Source organism: Cyprinodon tularosa, unplaced genomic scaffold (genome assembly GCF_016077235.1).
Source record: "Cyprinodon tularosa strain WSP-4 unplaced genomic scaffold, ASM1607723v1 ctg521, whole genome shotgun sequence".
Classification (NCBI taxonomy): Eukaryota; Metazoa; Chordata; class Actinopteri; order Cyprinodontiformes; family Cyprinodontidae; genus Cyprinodon; species Cyprinodon tularosa.
In genome coordinates this window covers 257,552-275,599 of record NW_024039254.1, presented here as the reverse complement: position 1 = coordinate 275,599, position 18,048 = coordinate 257,552, and the positions used below count along the sequence as shown (strand labels likewise).

Genomic DNA, 18,048 nt, shown 5'->3' with positions numbered 1-18,048 from the left:
ATGTTTTCTAAACCAAATCAAGGCTTTGTTGGGCTGCTATATAAAACCTGGAACTCAACGCTATTTCTGACATTTTGAATTGAAAAAGCTTCCTGGATGGAAGAGAAACGTCTTTAAAGATGGAAACAAAGTCCAGTGGATTGATTTTCAGTCTTTTGGAATGACTCTGACCTTTATGACTGACATTCTTCACCAACATAACCTTTGTGTCATTGTGCCTTACCTCTAGTTCAAAGTACCACTTCCCAGAGTTAACGCAGTAGGTTTTCTCTGCTCTGAAAATGCGAAACTTCTCTGCGGACATATTGCTGACATCAGCCTGAGCAGCTGCAGGAGAGATTAAAAAAAAAAAAGGACGGGGAAACCTCCATAAGAAAAAGGAGAAATAAAACTCAATCTCACACTTTAAAGGTCATAGTTACAACTTTTTCATCAAAACAATTGATTTTTGAATAAAAGAATACATTTTACCTAAGTTATTTGTTATTTTAATTTTTAGACAGGTCAATAATAAATAAGTATTAACTTCTGGTTTTGATGCAAATGTCGGTATGAAAGGTTTCTGCACTGTTAGGAATAGCAGGTAGAAGTCTGTGTGATAACGCAGAGAAATGGCTTCTTCTCTGCATCACATTTCGCTGATTTAATCCTCGTTTTAATGGTCTTCATTAGAACATCAGTCAAAGTTTTCAATCAGAGGTTCTAACACACTTCATCCTGTCATCCCAGAAAAACCACAGCTACAGCCTGTATGTAATATAATATATATTATATATAAACATCGAATTATTTTTTTTAAATACCATGTATCATTTTATATGTATTTGTAAAATTATTTCTTAATGATTTAATGGGGCATTTAATTGTTGTACAATTTTTGGTACAACTAATATTCGGATAATTAATTGGATAAATAAATATCATATAGTAAAATTTTAATTTAATCTAGAACTTCATATTAGATACATTAAAAAAACACATTTCAAAATAACATAAATTGTTTAATTTAAACTTTTCATTTAAAATTGATATATTTTATTTTTTTAAAGGAAAAGTCCGCTCATATTCAGAATTCAAACTTCTGAAAGTTCTTTAAATATGAAATTATTCCATACTGTTCAATAAATGATCAGTGTTTTTAATTCAGAGTCCTTTTCATGTGAATGTTCTTTACTGGAGGCATCCATGTTTGTCAAAGAACACTACTGCCACCTACTGGTTAGTGACATCACGGTGCGGTATCGGCTGTTGATCAAGTCCCAGTGCTGTATCTGGTGCTTGTCACAACGCGCTATTATCCAAGTCATCTTGAAAACATTCTTCTTCCAAATGTTGGCTACATATTACGTGTTTTTCTCTGGCCAGAAGTTTGAGGGCAAATCCTCCCTCTTCAAGTTGGCGATCCAACGAACCCGTCCGTGGAGGATCAGGAATCGGAAAGGTGGAATAACTCTGTTTTTCACTTTTAGCCGATGTATTCCAACATCCAGCTGCCATGCACATGGGCATTGTCAGTTTCACTATAGCTCTGGTGAATTTCAATGGTGAAGTCCTCTGGAAATCTTCAATAATTGTTGTTGATTGCAGATGTGTCTAGTAGTTCCCATTGATTTAGCTTGTAAAGCGGGAAGAATGGCGCTAGGCTTACCGAACCGTGACGTCACTGCTGGAAGATGGCAGGAGGGAGGGGTTACTATATTTGGGCAAAAATGGCCGCTCCCAGACTGATCATGATGAAAAATATTGTTTTAATTTTTTCACTGATTAACGCTAAATTCATTAAATCACCACGAACGAATTGGTTTTAGGTATAAATAATGATCCACTGATTATTCCTGCTGACAGGACTTTTCCTTTAATGGGGCATTTATTTATCTAATTATGCATTTTATAATTTTTTTTTGAATTAAATATATCTTCCCCTCATCTATTATGTTAGTAAGTTATGTGGTTGTAAGCATGGGTTCAGGATGGTACCATGATCCTGGTCCGGAGCTTCCAGGTTGTATCCGTATCCCAGCAGCGTCCTCACTGCCTCTCTCAGGCTGTCTTTATTCGACTTCTTGGTTCTCTCATCAAGCAGGACGTAGGGAACGAGGCGAGGGTTTCTCCGATTCTTTACATCCTGTCATGGAAGAAAACACGTTTAGACAGACACCAGAACTAGAGTTTATTTCTGTTTTTACAGCATTTCATTGCAAATGCAGCTAAAATTTAGACTGTTCCTCTGAAGTGTCTCAATCACCTGAGGGAGCAAAGATTTTAATGTGTGACACATCCGTCCCAATGCAGAGCTTAGAAGATCAATATTATCTGAAGTAGATCCATCAGGTTTAGGAGGATTTCAAAGCACTAAAGCAGAGAATGGGACTTTCTGGACTACACGTCATCTCATGGCACTTTACAGATCACCAGTCAGATTGATTCAATGTTTTCTATCTTAGGAAAACCAGCTGATTGCATCGACTCATTGACTCTTCAGCAATCCCTCACACTAAGCATGCTTGTAGCGACAGTGGAGAGGAAAAGCTCCCTTTGAACAGGAAGAAACCTCCAGCAGAACCAGGCTCAGTGTGAGCGGCCATCTGCTGATGCCGACTGGGGTTCAAGGAGACAGAAGCAGACATAGAAAAAGAAGCATAGACTCTATATTTATTCCTCCCAATTTAAACTAAAGCTGTAGGAAGTTAAATGACTGGCCCCGGTGCAATACTGCATGGCACTATTGGTTCTATGAGGCAGGTCTAAACCAGCTTTTACTGCTAACAGCAGTTTGTGTGGTCTATTTAGCCTACAGAATAAGCCAATAAGGGGGGGGGATTTGAGTTGACTCAGCATAGTTATTATTAGTTGATTATCAAAGGGATGGGATTGTTGTGGTGGAAGGCTTCAAGCTTGTAGCCTCTTTGTCGGAAGCATCTTGCTAACCAGTTAGCAACTTAGTGCTAGTAGGTTCCCAATGGGAAATTTCATTGGGACCAAGTAGCACTATATTGGTGACTTAGAAACGACACTGTCAAGGAACGCTATGGACAGAGGAAACATGCAAGAGGAGGAGAGTTTAGTGTCAGAGGTCGTGGATGAGTCTCCTTCGTCATCCATTTTTTATTTAGAGGACGAAAGCGGGGCTGAAGATGTTGTGGAAGAGGACGCCAAGGCGGCAGAAGCTTGGTCTGGTGTAGAAGGCTTCCAGCCGTACATGTTTGAACCCTTGCCTCGCAACGCTGCCAGTTCTGTTAGCTCTACGCCTCCAGAACAATCACCAAGCTCAGAGGGGGATTTACCATTAGGCAATACTAGGCAGTTGCCTAGGGCCCCATGGAACATGGGGCATCATAAAACTCTGTTTACATGCATAGTTAATACAACTATTCCTTTTTTCTGCACATTAAATAATTTTTGATAAAAATCCTTTCTCTAAAATGCCATCAGAATGCTGATAATATTAAGTGTGTCTCAGCCCCCCCTTCAGTGTCCACCATATTGGATCAGTCCATTTGCTGCACATGTTCAGAAAGGTCCAAACAGACAGCAGCAAACCATTTGAAAACGATGCAAAGAGCAGTGTTGCCAACTTAGCGCTTTAGTCACTATATTTAGCCACTTTTCAGACCCCTCTAGCACTTTGATTTCTAAAAAGCTCCTAGCGCCAAATCTAGCGACTTTTTTCTGCTACTGGAGACTTTGGAGACAACATCTAAAAGCAGCGAACTCTGCTCTCCAGAGCAAGTAGATTGGTAACCCCGCCTCCGGCTCTCCTCTATCTTGTCTGCTGTCATGATTCATGCAGCTATTATTTCATCCAAATGAAAAATGGAGAACAGAGAAGCAGATCATGGCTTGTCTACAGTGAAAAGAAGGACTGGGTTATTTACTTTGGCCTTTTTGGAAACACAGGAAGGAGCAATCAGCTAAGTGAGCTTAGTGCTTGGAAAAAATCTTTCATTCCTTTAGAGACAGCAGGAAAAGTCAGCTGAGTACAAAACATAGAGAGGAAAACAAGAAGAAAAGGGACAAGAAGAGAGGGACATAACCTAGAACAGATAATGGATGTCTATTCTATTAACATTTCTCTATCTGTAGAATGGGTCTGTTCTATGTGTTGTCTTCTCCATTCAGAGGGCCCCCTGCCTGTCTTTGCCTAGGGCCCCAAATTTCCTAAATCCACCCCTGGCTTTAGCAAAATCAGTGACACTTCAGCCGTGCTATCATATCAGCTATATCACTTCCTCTGGCTGGGGCTCATGGAATAAACACCGGTAGGGCAACATTCTTTTTCCAATGGATTGTAGCAGCTGAAATATTTCCATATTTTCATCCGCAATAAGTTCCATAGCGCAGGACAGCTCACAACCTGAGCGTTCTCTCTGATGTATGTGCAGGAACAGCATTTAGGAAAACTGATGGTTTTGAAACCGTGACTTTTTTCATACCAGGGTTTAACCTGAAACAAGAAGCCGGGCTAGGCCTAGTCTAGCTACACTGCTCTGTGGGAAAGTACTTATATATTACCTGTAGGACCTGTATGTCACAGCCGTTCTCTCAACCTCACCTCTTTCTGAGGCTGCCGAACAAGACTTTATTTCTTTAGTTTTTATAAAGCTGAAGGGAAACAGGTCTGATGATGCCATGGCAGTGTGGGAGAAGGAAGCCCAACTCTCACCTGTTGGATCCCATACGTCCAGCCCTGGCGGATTCTGTCTCTTGCCCAGACATTGTGGGCATTTTCAGCCAGCTTGTCCACCATTGCCTCCTGTGTGGGAGTCAGCTTGATGTGACTCAGGTCCAGAGGAGCAGGTTTGTAGCCACCGGTCAACTCATAACTGCACATATTAGGTTGGAGAACAAAGCTGTTAGGAAACCCAAATAGATCTGAGGTATTTCTTTAAATATTCATTAATTTATTATTAATTTGAATCTGCAGATCATTGGATTCGATTCTAGAATTGCGCTGCTAAAAAAGTTGCAGGTTAGTTTTCTCTATAGGCTCGATTTAAATATTCTCTTATAAAAGAACTGCAGTTCCTCCGTTTATGAATCAAAATCTTCTTTTTCTCATATTTTCACCTCTGGTGTTGGATACAGAGCAGCTGGATTGATTTTTGCCAATATCTTTTTATTTTTGGAAATTTGTTATTATGTGTAACCATAGCAACCGTATCAGGTTAATTTTTTTGTTACCGGGAGCAGCTCATTAACATCCAACTGGAACTCAAGCTGGAGTTCAACTTAAGTTAAAAAGGGGATGCTGAGAATGGAGAGTAAGGGGCAAGGAGAAGATAGAGGAGGAGGAAATCCAAGCCATCTCTTACATTAATCATTATGGGCAATATGAGATCTTTAGGAAACAAGCCAGAAGAACTTCAAGCCCAAGCTAGGACATAACCAGGATGTGGGGAATGCAGCATTATGTCTAATGAAACATCGCTGCAAGATCATATCCCTGACATCAGTGTCTCTCTACCAGGATTTCTGACCATAAAAGCGTACAGAAATTTAAAGATGGCTGAAAAACTCAATGGAGGAACTCCACTAGAACTTCTGGAGATGATTTCACAAAGAGCAATTCTTCATTAAGTGAAGAAAATTATGGAAAAAAAGGAAAGCATCCCCTTTGGAAGACAATAAGTGAGTGTCTTCAATCAACGGCTTCTCCATATCCAGTCCAAGACAGACCGTTACAGAAGACGCTTCCTGCCTAAAGCTATTAACAACAACTTGGTAAAATAAAATAAAAAACTTGAGTGACTAAAACATTACATTTTCCTTTAAGATAAATAAGGTATTCTTGAGTTGAATCAATTCTATAGTCTGGATCTATTGGTACGACTTACGTTGGAGACAGCTTCATGCTCTTTACTTTTTCAACAGCATGTTCATCTGCTAGTCCAACATGGCAGCCCAGTGCAAGCAGAGTCCTGAGAACATAGAACTACAATCAATAGAACTTTTCAGGTAGATCAGAAACCTTAAATTAGTTTGGTGTGGATTAACACAAGCAACCATTTCTCTTGACAATTCATGACAATAGTAAGAAGAAGAAGAAAGGAATGTGAGTTTTAATCTTTGAATTAACCACCTACATTTGTAAATAAACATGTCTGTTATTACATCAATAATTCAAGTTTAAGAACATGTAGCACTAGAACTAAAGGCTTCATGAGTTTATCCTGCAACCCAATATTGTATGGGGTGCCATTTGTGAGGTTAAGCAGTCAAAAATTAGGAGCATTATTTATGATTATTTAGCGTGTTTTAAGAGAAAAATAAGGAGTTTATTTTTTTCCCAATTCATTTTTTCCCTGTCATTTATAAAAATTTTACTTTGCTAAATAAATATTTAGTTTGTTGAATACATTTTTAGCTCCACCAAGCACCAAGCTAGCTAAATAAGCAGAAGTAAACTACCAAATTGAAAGCCTTGGAATATCTGTACGACTCCTACGGCATCTTCATCACACTGACAGGAAATCATAATTTAGTTTATGAAAAAAACATAATTAATTCCAAAATGGAAGGTCCTCTTTGAAATACTTTTATTTGACTGTATACGTTTGTTTTAGGAAATGGGCAAATGTTTAATGTTATGTTAACCTGCGTCACAGAGCTACAGTCAAACATGAGGCGTCACTGTGTTGCCATAGCAACGACTACTCCAGCAAAGTTTGCTTCAAGATTTTGGCATTTGACCAATTAGATGGCAGACGCTTGAATGATATATTACCTACTGCAAATTAACTTGAAAAAAAAGTTAACAAGTCAAGAAAAAAAGTAAAAAGCTAATTGAAAACTTAAAAACTAAAGTTAAAAGGTGAATAAGCCTAGTTAACAATTCTATTTAGGTTCATAAACTAAAAAATGTCAGTGCCAGTATCAGCATTAATGCCTCTAAGGTTATGTTGGACAAAAAAAAATGTGTTTCTTTCACTCTGCGTGTTTTTCATGAATTTCTTCTTAAAGCATTTTTGTTATTTTTCTTAATTATTATTATTCGGGGAAGTTGCCGTTTCTTTTTCTTTTTACCATCAAAATATCCATATTTTTTTAATGTTACAAAGGTAATAAAGTCTGGATTCCAATAACACTATTGGCTTGAAATTTGGATTTTTAAAGTATTTCAATGAGTTCCATATCAAGGATTAACAAACTAAATATTTAATTTGGAGCTTAATATTTATTTAATAAACTAAATATGTAGTTTGGAGCTAAATACTTAACAAGCTAAATATTTAATTTACAAACTAAATATTTAGCTACAAACTGAATATTTATTTAACAAAGTAAGATTTTTATAAATGAATGAATGACGTAGTGAAAAAAGGATTTGGGGAAAAAATAACCCCCTTATTTTTCTCCTAAAAAACGCTAAATAACCATAAATATTGCTCCTAATTTTTGACTGCTGAATTTTTTTTGACAAACGGCGCCCAGGTGGTAAGGAAGCACGAGAACCTTCAGTGCACTCAGGTAGAAAAATCCCAGCAATGAGCGACACCTTAGTGTTTCTACAAGAACAGTTTATCCAAAAAGCTGTAGAGACGCCTCTACCAGGAGTGACAATAAAGATGAAGGCTGCAGCATAAACACACACATGCAATATTTTCACAAAATGTACTTGTTTTTCTGTATTCACTACGCCTGCCAGAACCTGGTATCACTCAAAGATATTTGATCTAAAGCAGCATCTTCAGCCGCTTCACTACATTTCTGCTTTACTTCAGAGTTTCCAGAGACATCTGCAGGTTGTAGCTCCGCTCCTGTTCAGGAAGCTTCGAAAACTCCACCAGGCAGGGGTGCTGTCGCTTGTTATCGTCTCTCACCTGCAACACACACACCCAACACATGACATCAGTTTATCATCAGATCAAAAACAGCCTTGCTATGCATATAAGCCGCTAATATATTGGAGCCAAATGTTGAACAGAATGTTACTGGGTCTGATATCTTCAGGGCTGCAAATGTTTCACCAAACCTGGGAGTGAGATTTGGAACTAGTGTGGAACGGCCACCCCTGTCAGGAAAACGCTCTGAGGTGCAGCTCTAGGTTGGAGGTTTTCAGAGGATTTCACTGAAACTAAGCAGCAAAATGGTGAATTTTTACAGCACAGTAAATGTTACTGAATAACAATAACTGATCTGTAGTTATGTGGAACATTTCACACAATATATATTATTTTCTATATTCTGGTGATTTTCAGAGAATAGAAATAAAGAAGAACGGCTTCTACTAAAACACTTGCATCTTAAATATACTTTAAACTAAGAATTTCACAACTTTGTTCATTAATTATTCTCTGCAGTTAAAGTAAATTAAACAATGGGGAGCTAATAAGTTATTACGGGAACCAGTGCAATGGAAACCTGTGCAAACTACACTGTGTAGGAATATTTGCTAATAGGCTAAGGATTAAAAACCTTAACTCATTATTGTATTATCTTGTTAATTTTTTTTTCTTTAATTGACATAACAGCTAAACAATTCCGAGCTTCTAGGAGGTTTTAGATTCTATAAAAAATCTCCTTGACCAGACAGCATTTCTCTGGATGTTTCATTTTGGAAAATGTGATGGAAATTAAGTTTTTAAACATATTCAATGGACCAAAATAAGGATAAATGAATAAGATAATTAATGATAAAATGAGAACATCAATGTGGTTCCTCTGAGTTGTTCTGCACATCCTCTCTGGATGTGGTTGGTCTTTTCTTGGGTGGCTGATCTTTTAAAAATAAAATGCATTGATTCTTTTCTTTATCGTTGACCTCCTGCCGCTTTGAGAGGCAAAAACCTGCAAGCTTTAAGAATTTAGAGATTTGTGTTGCTTAAATTAGTCCTATAATCCAATGTGGGATTATTTAACTAAACCGAGCAATAATTATTTAACTGGTGAGCAAAACATGGACTAAATAATTATGGGTAATTGGAGTCTTTATAAAATAAATCAGAAGAAGCTCCAGCTCCATCAAGAAAGATGGAAGATACAATTAAATTTTTTTAATATTGCTGTCAATTATTTTCAATAAAAGGGGCCCACGTATGCCTAGAATGGACAACCGTGCGACATTTGTGGATCAAGCTTACGGTGGGAAAAGCAAAATTCTTAATATGGTCATTATCACAAAAACATAGATAAAGAACTTTTATGATACCAGGTGTCATCATTTCACTGCTTTTATTGTTTTGTTGAATAAACAAAACAAAAAAAGAAATGATGTCCATGAAACTAGTAATGACTAAAAAAATTATTTGTCAGGACGGCGAATGTACAATGTATGGCAACAGGTAAAGACCAGATGGCAAGTTATTAAAGGAAAAGTTTGGTCATATTCGTGGGATACACCATGGACTCCTGGAAGGCTTGGAGGATGGTGTGTTTAACAATGCTGTCACTGGAGGATACCGAAGATGTGTGGATATTTGGTTTTTATACTTGGATTTCTCCTGTTTAGATTTGGAGGATACCTGATGTATCTACAATTACAGAGAATGTCGGCGGCAATTTGGGCATTGATCAGGCTGCCGGCAGTCATTGACACACTAACAAAGGCTGTGAGCGACCAAGATTGGGAGCTGACCTGCATGCTGGGTGTGATTGAACACAGGCTGGCTGCAGTGGTTGAACTCAAAGGTGAGATGGGATAACATCTTGGATGGGCACGCTCGCTTCAAGGCGGAAAAGCCCAACACATTTGGAATATTGGATTCACCTTGAAAGAGCCAGCAAGAACAAGACTCAAGGCTGCAGGAAATTCCTGTGCAGCCTGATCTCAAAACCATAACGGTTGTTCTGGATTCGACCTCCGCCCTCTATCTAATCTCCCCTGGATGTTATGGCGAAAGGGCACAGAAGAACTGCTCCCCCCCTCCCCTACCCGTGAAACATCTGTGGATGCCCTCAGTGACTGTAGATAAACTTCCATCTCATCAAGTACAATGGCCTGTGGTCAGCGTTCACGGACATATTGAACGCACTCATCATACACACACAACTAATGTCTCAATATCTCATATTGACTTCATGTGACTCGACCTCCGATGTGACCCTCTGCTGAAATGTCTCTCGTGTTACATGTGCTTTTCTTGTGCAGAGGTTTTTTTTATATCACAAACTGTATCCTGTCAAGGATAAAGTGTGAAATGTGCGTTTTTTTACCCTCTCTTCCCCTATGTGGCACCTATCTTTCCACAGAGATAAAGGCAGCGCTATAGGGAACCGCCTGGGACCTGGGCAGCCAGGTAACTGGTGGGAACCTGGCAAGCCATAAGAACGCGTCAATGGCACTTTAATCAATCAATAAAGATTGGTTGATTAAATTGTTGGTTCCTGATTTACCAAAGCAGAAAGTGTCAGAAGAACACAGAGGTTACTGCTTTCATTCTGGACAGTTAAGTTTTTTAGTTGCTAATGCTAAGACATGGCAATAGGCTGAAAAACAGCATGGACTAATAGAGAGCTAGAGCAAGTCTGCCACCTACTGGCTAGAAAGAGTTAAAGGAAAAGTCCACTCATATTTAGAATTCAAATTTCTGAAAGAACTTTAAATATAAAATTACTACATACTGTTGAATAAATTATGTGTTTTTAATTCAGAGTAATTTTCATGTGAAAGTGCTTTACTGGAGGCATCCATGTTTGTCAAAGAACACTACTGCCACCTACTGGTTTGTGACGTCACGGTGCGGTATCGGCTGTTGATCAAGTCCCAGTGCTGTATCTGGTGTTTGTCACAACGCACTATTATCCAAGTCATCTTGAAAACATTCTTCTTCCAAATGTTGCCAGACTCCCAGACTCAGTGATCGTGACGAAAATTATTGTTTTTACCGATTAATGCTAAATTCATTCAATCACAGCAAACATAGGTTTTAGGTATAAATAATGATCCATTGGTTATTCCTTGATGACCGGAGTTTTCCTTTAATGAGAAAAACAAATGGCTCAGTACTTACTGCACCGTACGTCCAGCCCAGTTCGATTTTATTCATCACCCACAATTCATGAATGTTTTCTGCAAGTTTCTCCCTTATTCTCTCCAAGTGAGATGGCAGAACAACCTGAACACACATAGAAGACAGAGTTCTGCACCGGAACCTCTCCAACAATTTACCCTTCAAGGTTAGCTTTAAAACGTTCCACTATTGTTACCTGGCTGGTGTCCACAGGTGTGGGAGTAAATGCTGCCTGGCTCAAAGTGATGGTAGGTCCCAGCAGGTCTTTGGCTACAGTCTGGTCTTGGCTGGCCTCCAGCTTGAGCTTCTCCCTGGGCAACACTGTCTCGTAGCAAGGAGCATAGCCTGAAGGAGGCAGGAATTTGAACTCTCCATGACGGCCCCCGAGGAGGAAACGCACCCTGCAGTGTCACGAAAGGAGAAACAATTACAAACTAGAAAAAGAAATCACAAATATCAACAGGTTTTTTTATAATATTGAACCCCAGCTCTAACTTTCTATAACATTCCAGAACACCAAATAGGATTTTTGGCTAAGTCCAAGTCTACTGCAGTGACAAGACTTTTCAGTAAAACACTAACTTGACCCCTGCAGAAAAACTGGCCACGGGGAAAAAAAGGCCCTCGGAGTTGAAGTTCTCAAACATTCCCTGAACTGGCTGGCCGTTGATCCTGAAGGAGATGCTGGGGACGCTCAGGTCCAGGCAGCAGCTCACCACGTCTTCTGAACGCAGAAGGTGTTGATTGGGCGATGTAACGGTCCGAGCAATGCAGCCTGCACAGGATTGGGGGAGAGACAAAGATCTTTGCATGTTATTTCAGTTTACCATCTAAAGGCTTCAGAGCAGTACTGTCTGGCTCATCAACAGGATCCTTCTGTAATTAGTTGGCTGAAAACTAACCAGATGTGCCCTCCTATGGGGATTACTTTGAGTTCTTGTTAGGTTGTCCTGTCTTTATTAAAACCTCTGGTTTTATATTTGATGTTTTTATTATCATTAGTGGTGGGCCATTATCGGACTTAACATGCTGCAACCTGTGGTTGTTGGGCTTCTCTTGTTAGCCTTCAATGCCCCATACCTGCTTATGTCTCTGGGGTATTACAGGCTAACAACAGACGCCAAACAACCCCCATTCCAAAGGGTTGGGTCCGTTTGTCCATTTTAACTTGCATGTATTCTAAACAAAAACAAGGATTTGTTGGGCTACTGTTTAAAGTCGTATGGAAGCGGCCATTCCAACCGATGCATTTCCGAATTATCCTGAGTGGTGCGCAACTTTACACAAGTGAATAAGGTGAATGTGATTGGTCGTTTATTAAGGGGGTGGGATTGGTGTGGTGGAAAGTTTACAAGTAAGTTTGATTGTAGGCGATTTGTCAGAAGCATCTTGCTAACCAGTTAGCAACTTAGTGCTAGTAGGTTCCCAATGGGAAATTCCATTGGGACCAAGTAGCACTAAATTGGTGACTTAGAAACAACACTGTCAAGGAACCCTATGGACAGAGGAAACATGCAAGAGGAGGAGAGTTTAGTGTCGGATGTCATGGATGAGTCTCCTCAGTCATCCATTTTTTATTTAGAGGAGGAAAGCGGGGACGAAGATGTTGTGGAAGAGGACGCCAGGGCGGCAGAAGCTTGGTTTGGTGTAGAAGGCTTCCAGCCGTACATGTTTGAGCCCTTGCCTCGCAACGCTGCCAGTTCTGTTAGCTCTACGCCTGCTGAAGACACAGACGTCCATCCCCGTGAACACTGGGACGGAACTCAATGGGAAAGGAAATTATTCATATTTCTTATTTCAACCGTTGCGTATATTAGCTGCAACATATGAATCAAGATGCTATGACCAAAAACATCTGATTAACAGATGACTGTTGATCCATGATTGGCTGAATATAGGTGTTCAAGCTGATGTATAACTAACTGGACTGAGTAAAATAACGAAAAAAACACATTTTGAAAATAAAGGTTTTCTAAATTTTGGGATAATATGGTCTGATAAAGAGTACATTTATATACACGTTTAAGCCAGAATGATTTGACATTTAAATATTATTTCCCTACAACTTTAAACCCTTCAAACTAAAACGCTAATCCAGACATTTTGAATTGAAAAAGCTTCCTGGATGGGAAGTGAAACGTCTTCAAACCTTGTAAACAAAGTCCATTGGATGTTTTTAACTATTTTGGATTGACTATGACCTGGATGACTAAGAATCTTCACCAACCTAAGTAAAAAATATTAGAGCTGAATGATTTTTGTTAATAAATTCTTATATTTTTAATCAATGTTGCTGTTAATTTATTTCATATATGTGCAGTGTTAACAGTTTGACCATGATCTAAGCGAGATTCACCCGTTCATCTGTTTTCCTAACACAGAGCCAGTTATGTGTGGGGCCACAGAGAAACATGACTCCTAAAGTTATTTGATTGAATTACATATTTGCCAGCCGTCTCCACTGAGTTGGGCATGAAGACCAACAGGTAACAATAAGTTTGTCAAGGTGCAGTTTGTTTAGGAAGCTTACCTGACCAAAGATGGAGTCCATCAAAGCCATAGGAATAGAGATCATCACCAACGCCATTGCCCCCCCAGCCCTCCCCTCCACTGGGGAAGGGCGCATAGCCACTGGTGTTGGCCCAGCCAACCCTGAGGTGAGTGGGCTCAGCTGTGACAAATGGCACCGTCTGATCCACAATAAGCTCATAGTACCACTTTTTGTACTGGGCAGAGCCATCGCTGACCCCCAGAAAGATATTTGGGCGCATACTGTTGAGAAAGACAAAGCAGACAGTAAGCCGTCATGGTAACAGCATGACACCATTGATGATATGAGGCTGTTTGGCCGGTGAAGGTATTACAGGATTTATTTGTTTAACTTGCACAATAAAACGACTGTCAGAGTTTCGGGTCACAGGAGTCAGTTCATTTTGTTCATCGAACATAGATGCTGCTTATTTTTAATTTAGGAAATTTATGGCCCTAGGCAAAGACAGGCAGGGGGGCCTCTGAATTGAGAAGACAACACAGAGAACAGACCCATTATACAGATAGAGAAATGTTAATAGAATAGACATCCATTATTTGTTCTAGGTTTTGTCAGTCTCTTCTATACCCATTTCTTGTTGTTTTCCTCTTTATGTTTTGACCCCTCTAGCACTTTAATTTCCAAAAAGCACCTAGCGCCAAATCTAGCAACTTTTTTCTGCTACTGGAGACGTTGGAGACAACATCTAAAAGCAGCGAACTCTGCTCTCCAGAGCAAGTAGATTGGTAACACCGCCTCCTGCTCTCCTCTATCTTGTCTGCTGTCATGATTCATGCAGCTATTATTTCATCCAAATGAAAAATGGAGAACAGAGAAGCAGATCATGGCTTGTCTACAGTGAAAAGAAGGACTGGGTTATTTACTTTGGCCTTTTTGGAAACACAGGAAGGAGCAATCAGCTAAGTGAGCTTAGTGCTAGGAAAAAATCTTTCATTCCTTTAGAGACAGCATGAAAAGTCAGCTGAGTACAAAACATAGAGAGGAAAACAAGAAGAAAAGGGACAAGAAGAGAGGGACACAACCTAGAACAGATAATGGATGTCTATTCTATTAACATTTCTCTATCTGGATAATGGGTCTGTTTTATGTGTTGTGTTCTCAGTTCAGAGGGCCCCCTGCCTGTCTTTTCCTAGGGCCCCACATTTCCTAAACCCCCCCCTGGTTAGGTGCAGGGTCTGGGTTAGGCTTTATAAAATGAATGCAAGTCAATGAAATGTCCCCATATGTCATGAAAACACAGCTGTGTGTGTGTCAGTGTGTGTATACCTGCTTACGTGGTTGATGAGGCGGGTCTGCAGGAGCAGATCTCTTCCTGGCAATAGGTTGTCACAGATCAGGTGTTGGTTGGAGCGCACCGCCACACCATTACATACACAAAGTGAACACAACACATCTAGGACCTAGAAATCCCAACAGAACGGCGAAGCTATTACAGCCTGAAAACAGTCATTCAAAATCTCAGGCTGATTAAGGCTAGATAAAACTTTTCTCTTTTTTACACATCAATGTAAATCTTTGAAATTTGAATCAATTATTATTTATTCTTTTAGCTTTTTATCTTATTTGAATCTATGTATTATTCTTTGATTTGTGTTTTTAAATTGAAACAAAGAGGAATCATAAACTGTTTGTTTTTTCTAAATAAGATTAATAAAATTATAAAGATAAAAGGAAAGATGTACCCTTCACTCCTCTTATGCCATAAACTATGATAATAATTTGGGAAATTGTGAACCAATGTCCATATTTTAACCACTGAACATACCGGCTGCGTACCACTTTTTAATCTCCGATTTGTTTCCATGTCACACTGACGGCACATAGAGAGGCTCTGACTAGGCAGGGTGAGCAGATCAGTGCAAAATATTTTCAGGTATGAACGCCCTGATCTGTGGGCTGCTGCAAGTACATCTAATATGGCCACTAAGCGTGACTTTACGAGCTTGACTGAATCAAAGATAGCCTTCCATGGAGTAAAAGTACCTTATGATTGCGTCCGTGCTTATCCAGAAGGGAGATGATAGATTTGATGTGTCCCTCCTTGATTATGTTGAGGGCCTCGGGGCTTTCCACCAGCACACAATGAAGCACCTCCAAGATCCCTGCAAAAATCATCATTAATTTATCATTAATGAGACAATTAGTCAGTCAGTGAATCAATCAATCAGAATGGACCTGCATAACTCACGTAACATTTATAAATTATATTTATAACTTTTTCCTACTTCTGTTTCATAATATGTATTACTTGAAAACTAGAAATTACCCAAATTCCGTGCCCAAAATGGATGCAGGAAAGCAGTTCTTCATTGGCTTTCTGTTAAATCCAGGATAAAATTTAAAATTCTCCTTCTCACATATAAAGCCTTAAATGGCCAAGCTCCATCTGATATCAGAGATCTGATTGTTCCTTATGTTCCTAACAGAGCACTTCGCTCTCAATCTGCAGGTTTACTAGTGGTTCCTAGAATTTCTAAAAGTAGAATGGGAGGCAGATCTTTTAGTTATCAGGCTCCTCTCCTGTGGAACCAACTACCAGTTTTAGTCCGTGAGGCAGACACCCTGTCTACTTTTAAGGCTAGGCTTAAAACTTTCCTTTTTGATAAAGCTTATAGTTAGAGTGGCTCAGGTTATCCTGAGCTATCTCAATAGTTATGCTGCTATAGGCTTAGACTGCTGGAGGACATAGGGACCCCTATTTCAGCATTCTGCTTCATTCTATCTCTATTTTCCCACTCTGCAGAATCTGTTAGTTCAATCTCTAACGTTCTGCTCTCTCTGCTTTTTCTAATCACCTTTCCTCTCCACTGTCGCTACAAGCATGCTTGGTGTGAGGGATTGCTAAAGAGTCAATAGGTCGATGCACTCAATTGGTTTTACTTAGATAGAAAACTGAACCAATCTGACTGGATGATCTGGTTGAATAGTCTCTGTAAAGTGACTTGAGATGATGTGATGTGAATTGGAACAATAGAAATAAACTGAATTTAAATGAATTGAATACTCTAATTGTTAAATCTTTATCTTATTTTCTTAGTAGTGATGTCGCTACAAGCTACAAAGTATATCTTTCTTTTCCTCCTACATGAATCCCCCCAACAAAGCAAACACATTTCCATGTTTTGCAGACGAATAAACTGACATACCAGAGGAAGCTTCCAGTCGTTCCAGTCTGCTGATCAGCCAGTCCAGAGAGCCAGAAAACTGAGCGCAATTTTTCCTGTTTCCTCGGATCAGCGCAGCTTTGAAATGACACAGGAGGAAGGATTAGATGGGAGATCACCAGGAGCCGCTGAGTGAAACCTGTCCACATCTGAACACATGTATAAAGCGTCTACCCAGCAGCTGATATAAGGAGTTCAGAATGGAGCTCCAGGCTTCTGCAGCTTCCCTTCCAACCACCTCAGCAAAGTGAGCTGCACTGCTGTAGACATGGAGACGATCGATGCACTCCAGCACCAGGCTGATCATCCCCTGCAGAAACACAACCAGTTCATTTTTCACCAAACACATCAGGCACTGCTGATGGTTCCACTGCTCTGAAACTGCAGATTTCTTTGTTGAAAGATGGATAAAATACATTTGTTTTGTAGAATGTAATAGTATGAGGCCTTATGTTGTAGTGAAAACATAAAAACTGGGGATAGGACATGCAATAGGAGCTAAACAGAATAATGCATCATCACTACTTTTAGGTCTACAGGGATAAAGAGAGCGCTGAGCCAGAAAGTGAGGCTCATATACATCTTTACCACAACCTGTGGTAAAGAGTTATGGATCATGACCAAAAGAATAAGTTCAAAATAAAACTGAGTTTCCATCATCCAGGAGCGTCTGATCAGCGTCTGATCAGGATAACCCTGTTTTCCTTCTTAACCGTTTCCCGTCTAAACCAGTCTGGGATAAGGAGGATCAGAACTTTAAGCAATAGCATCAGATGAGGCAACCTTGGCTCTATCTTTTATTTTACTAAACCGGATCAAAAATAGTTGGGTTATCCTGAGCTATCTCTATAGTTATGCTTCTATAGGCTTAGACTGCTGGAGGACATAGGGACCCCCATTTCATCATTCTGCTTCATTCTGTCTCTATTCTCCCACTCTGCAGAATCTATTAGTTCAATCTCTAACGTTCTGCTCTCTGCTTTTTCTCATAGTAGCTTCATCTGGTCTGTTCCTGTTTGGCTGTGACTCCATCCTGGAGAGAAATATCAGCTGTGCTGCTGCCATCAACACCTTTGTTTCTAGATGCTGGAGATCAGCCTGTTTTTCAGTGTAGTCCTGTTTCTCTGACTGTGACTAACTGGATGTGCTCTCTTCATCCTCTGACATGGGAGCTGGCCTGGAGCTCGTCTGCCTGGCTGTGTGTTTCCTGGACGGGGTCGCCTGTTGAGCTGGTTGACAGTTGCCTTTTGTATCTATGCTTCTTTTTCTATGTCTACTTCCGTCTCCTTGAACCCCAGTCGGCCTCAGCAGATGGCCGCTCACACTGAGCCTGGTTCTGCTGGAGGTTTCTTCCTGTTAAAAGGGAGTTTGTCCTCTCCACTGT

General features: G+C 39.8%; 1 protein-coding gene across 1 annotated transcript in view; it reads right to left on the bottom strand.

The window, feature by feature from the left end:
- ryr2a (ryanodine receptor 2a (cardiac)) overlaps positions 1-18,048 on the bottom strand; it is a 263,016-nt gene that overhangs the window by 159,600 nt on the left and 85,368 nt on the right. The window contains exons 14-26 of the mRNA XM_038303941.1: positions 16,839-16,974; positions 16,647-16,742; positions 15,484-15,602; positions 14,767-14,900; positions 13,480-13,721; positions 11,532-11,724; positions 11,146-11,350; positions 10,950-11,054; positions 7,717-7,820; positions 5,835-5,918; positions 4,664-4,823; positions 1,978-2,125; positions 224-327 (exon numbers count right to left, since the gene is read on the bottom strand). Coding sequence (XP_038159869.1) covers positions 224-327; positions 1,978-2,125; positions 4,664-4,823; positions 5,835-5,918; positions 7,717-7,820; positions 10,950-11,054; positions 11,146-11,350; positions 11,532-11,724; positions 13,480-13,721; positions 14,767-14,900; positions 15,484-15,602; positions 16,647-16,742; positions 16,839-16,974 — 1,830 coding nt within the window. The remainder of the gene's footprint in view (positions 1-223; positions 328-1,977; positions 2,126-4,663; positions 4,824-5,834; positions 5,919-7,716; positions 7,821-10,949; positions 11,055-11,145; positions 11,351-11,531; positions 11,725-13,479; positions 13,722-14,766; positions 14,901-15,483; positions 15,603-16,646; positions 16,743-16,838; positions 16,975-18,048) is intronic.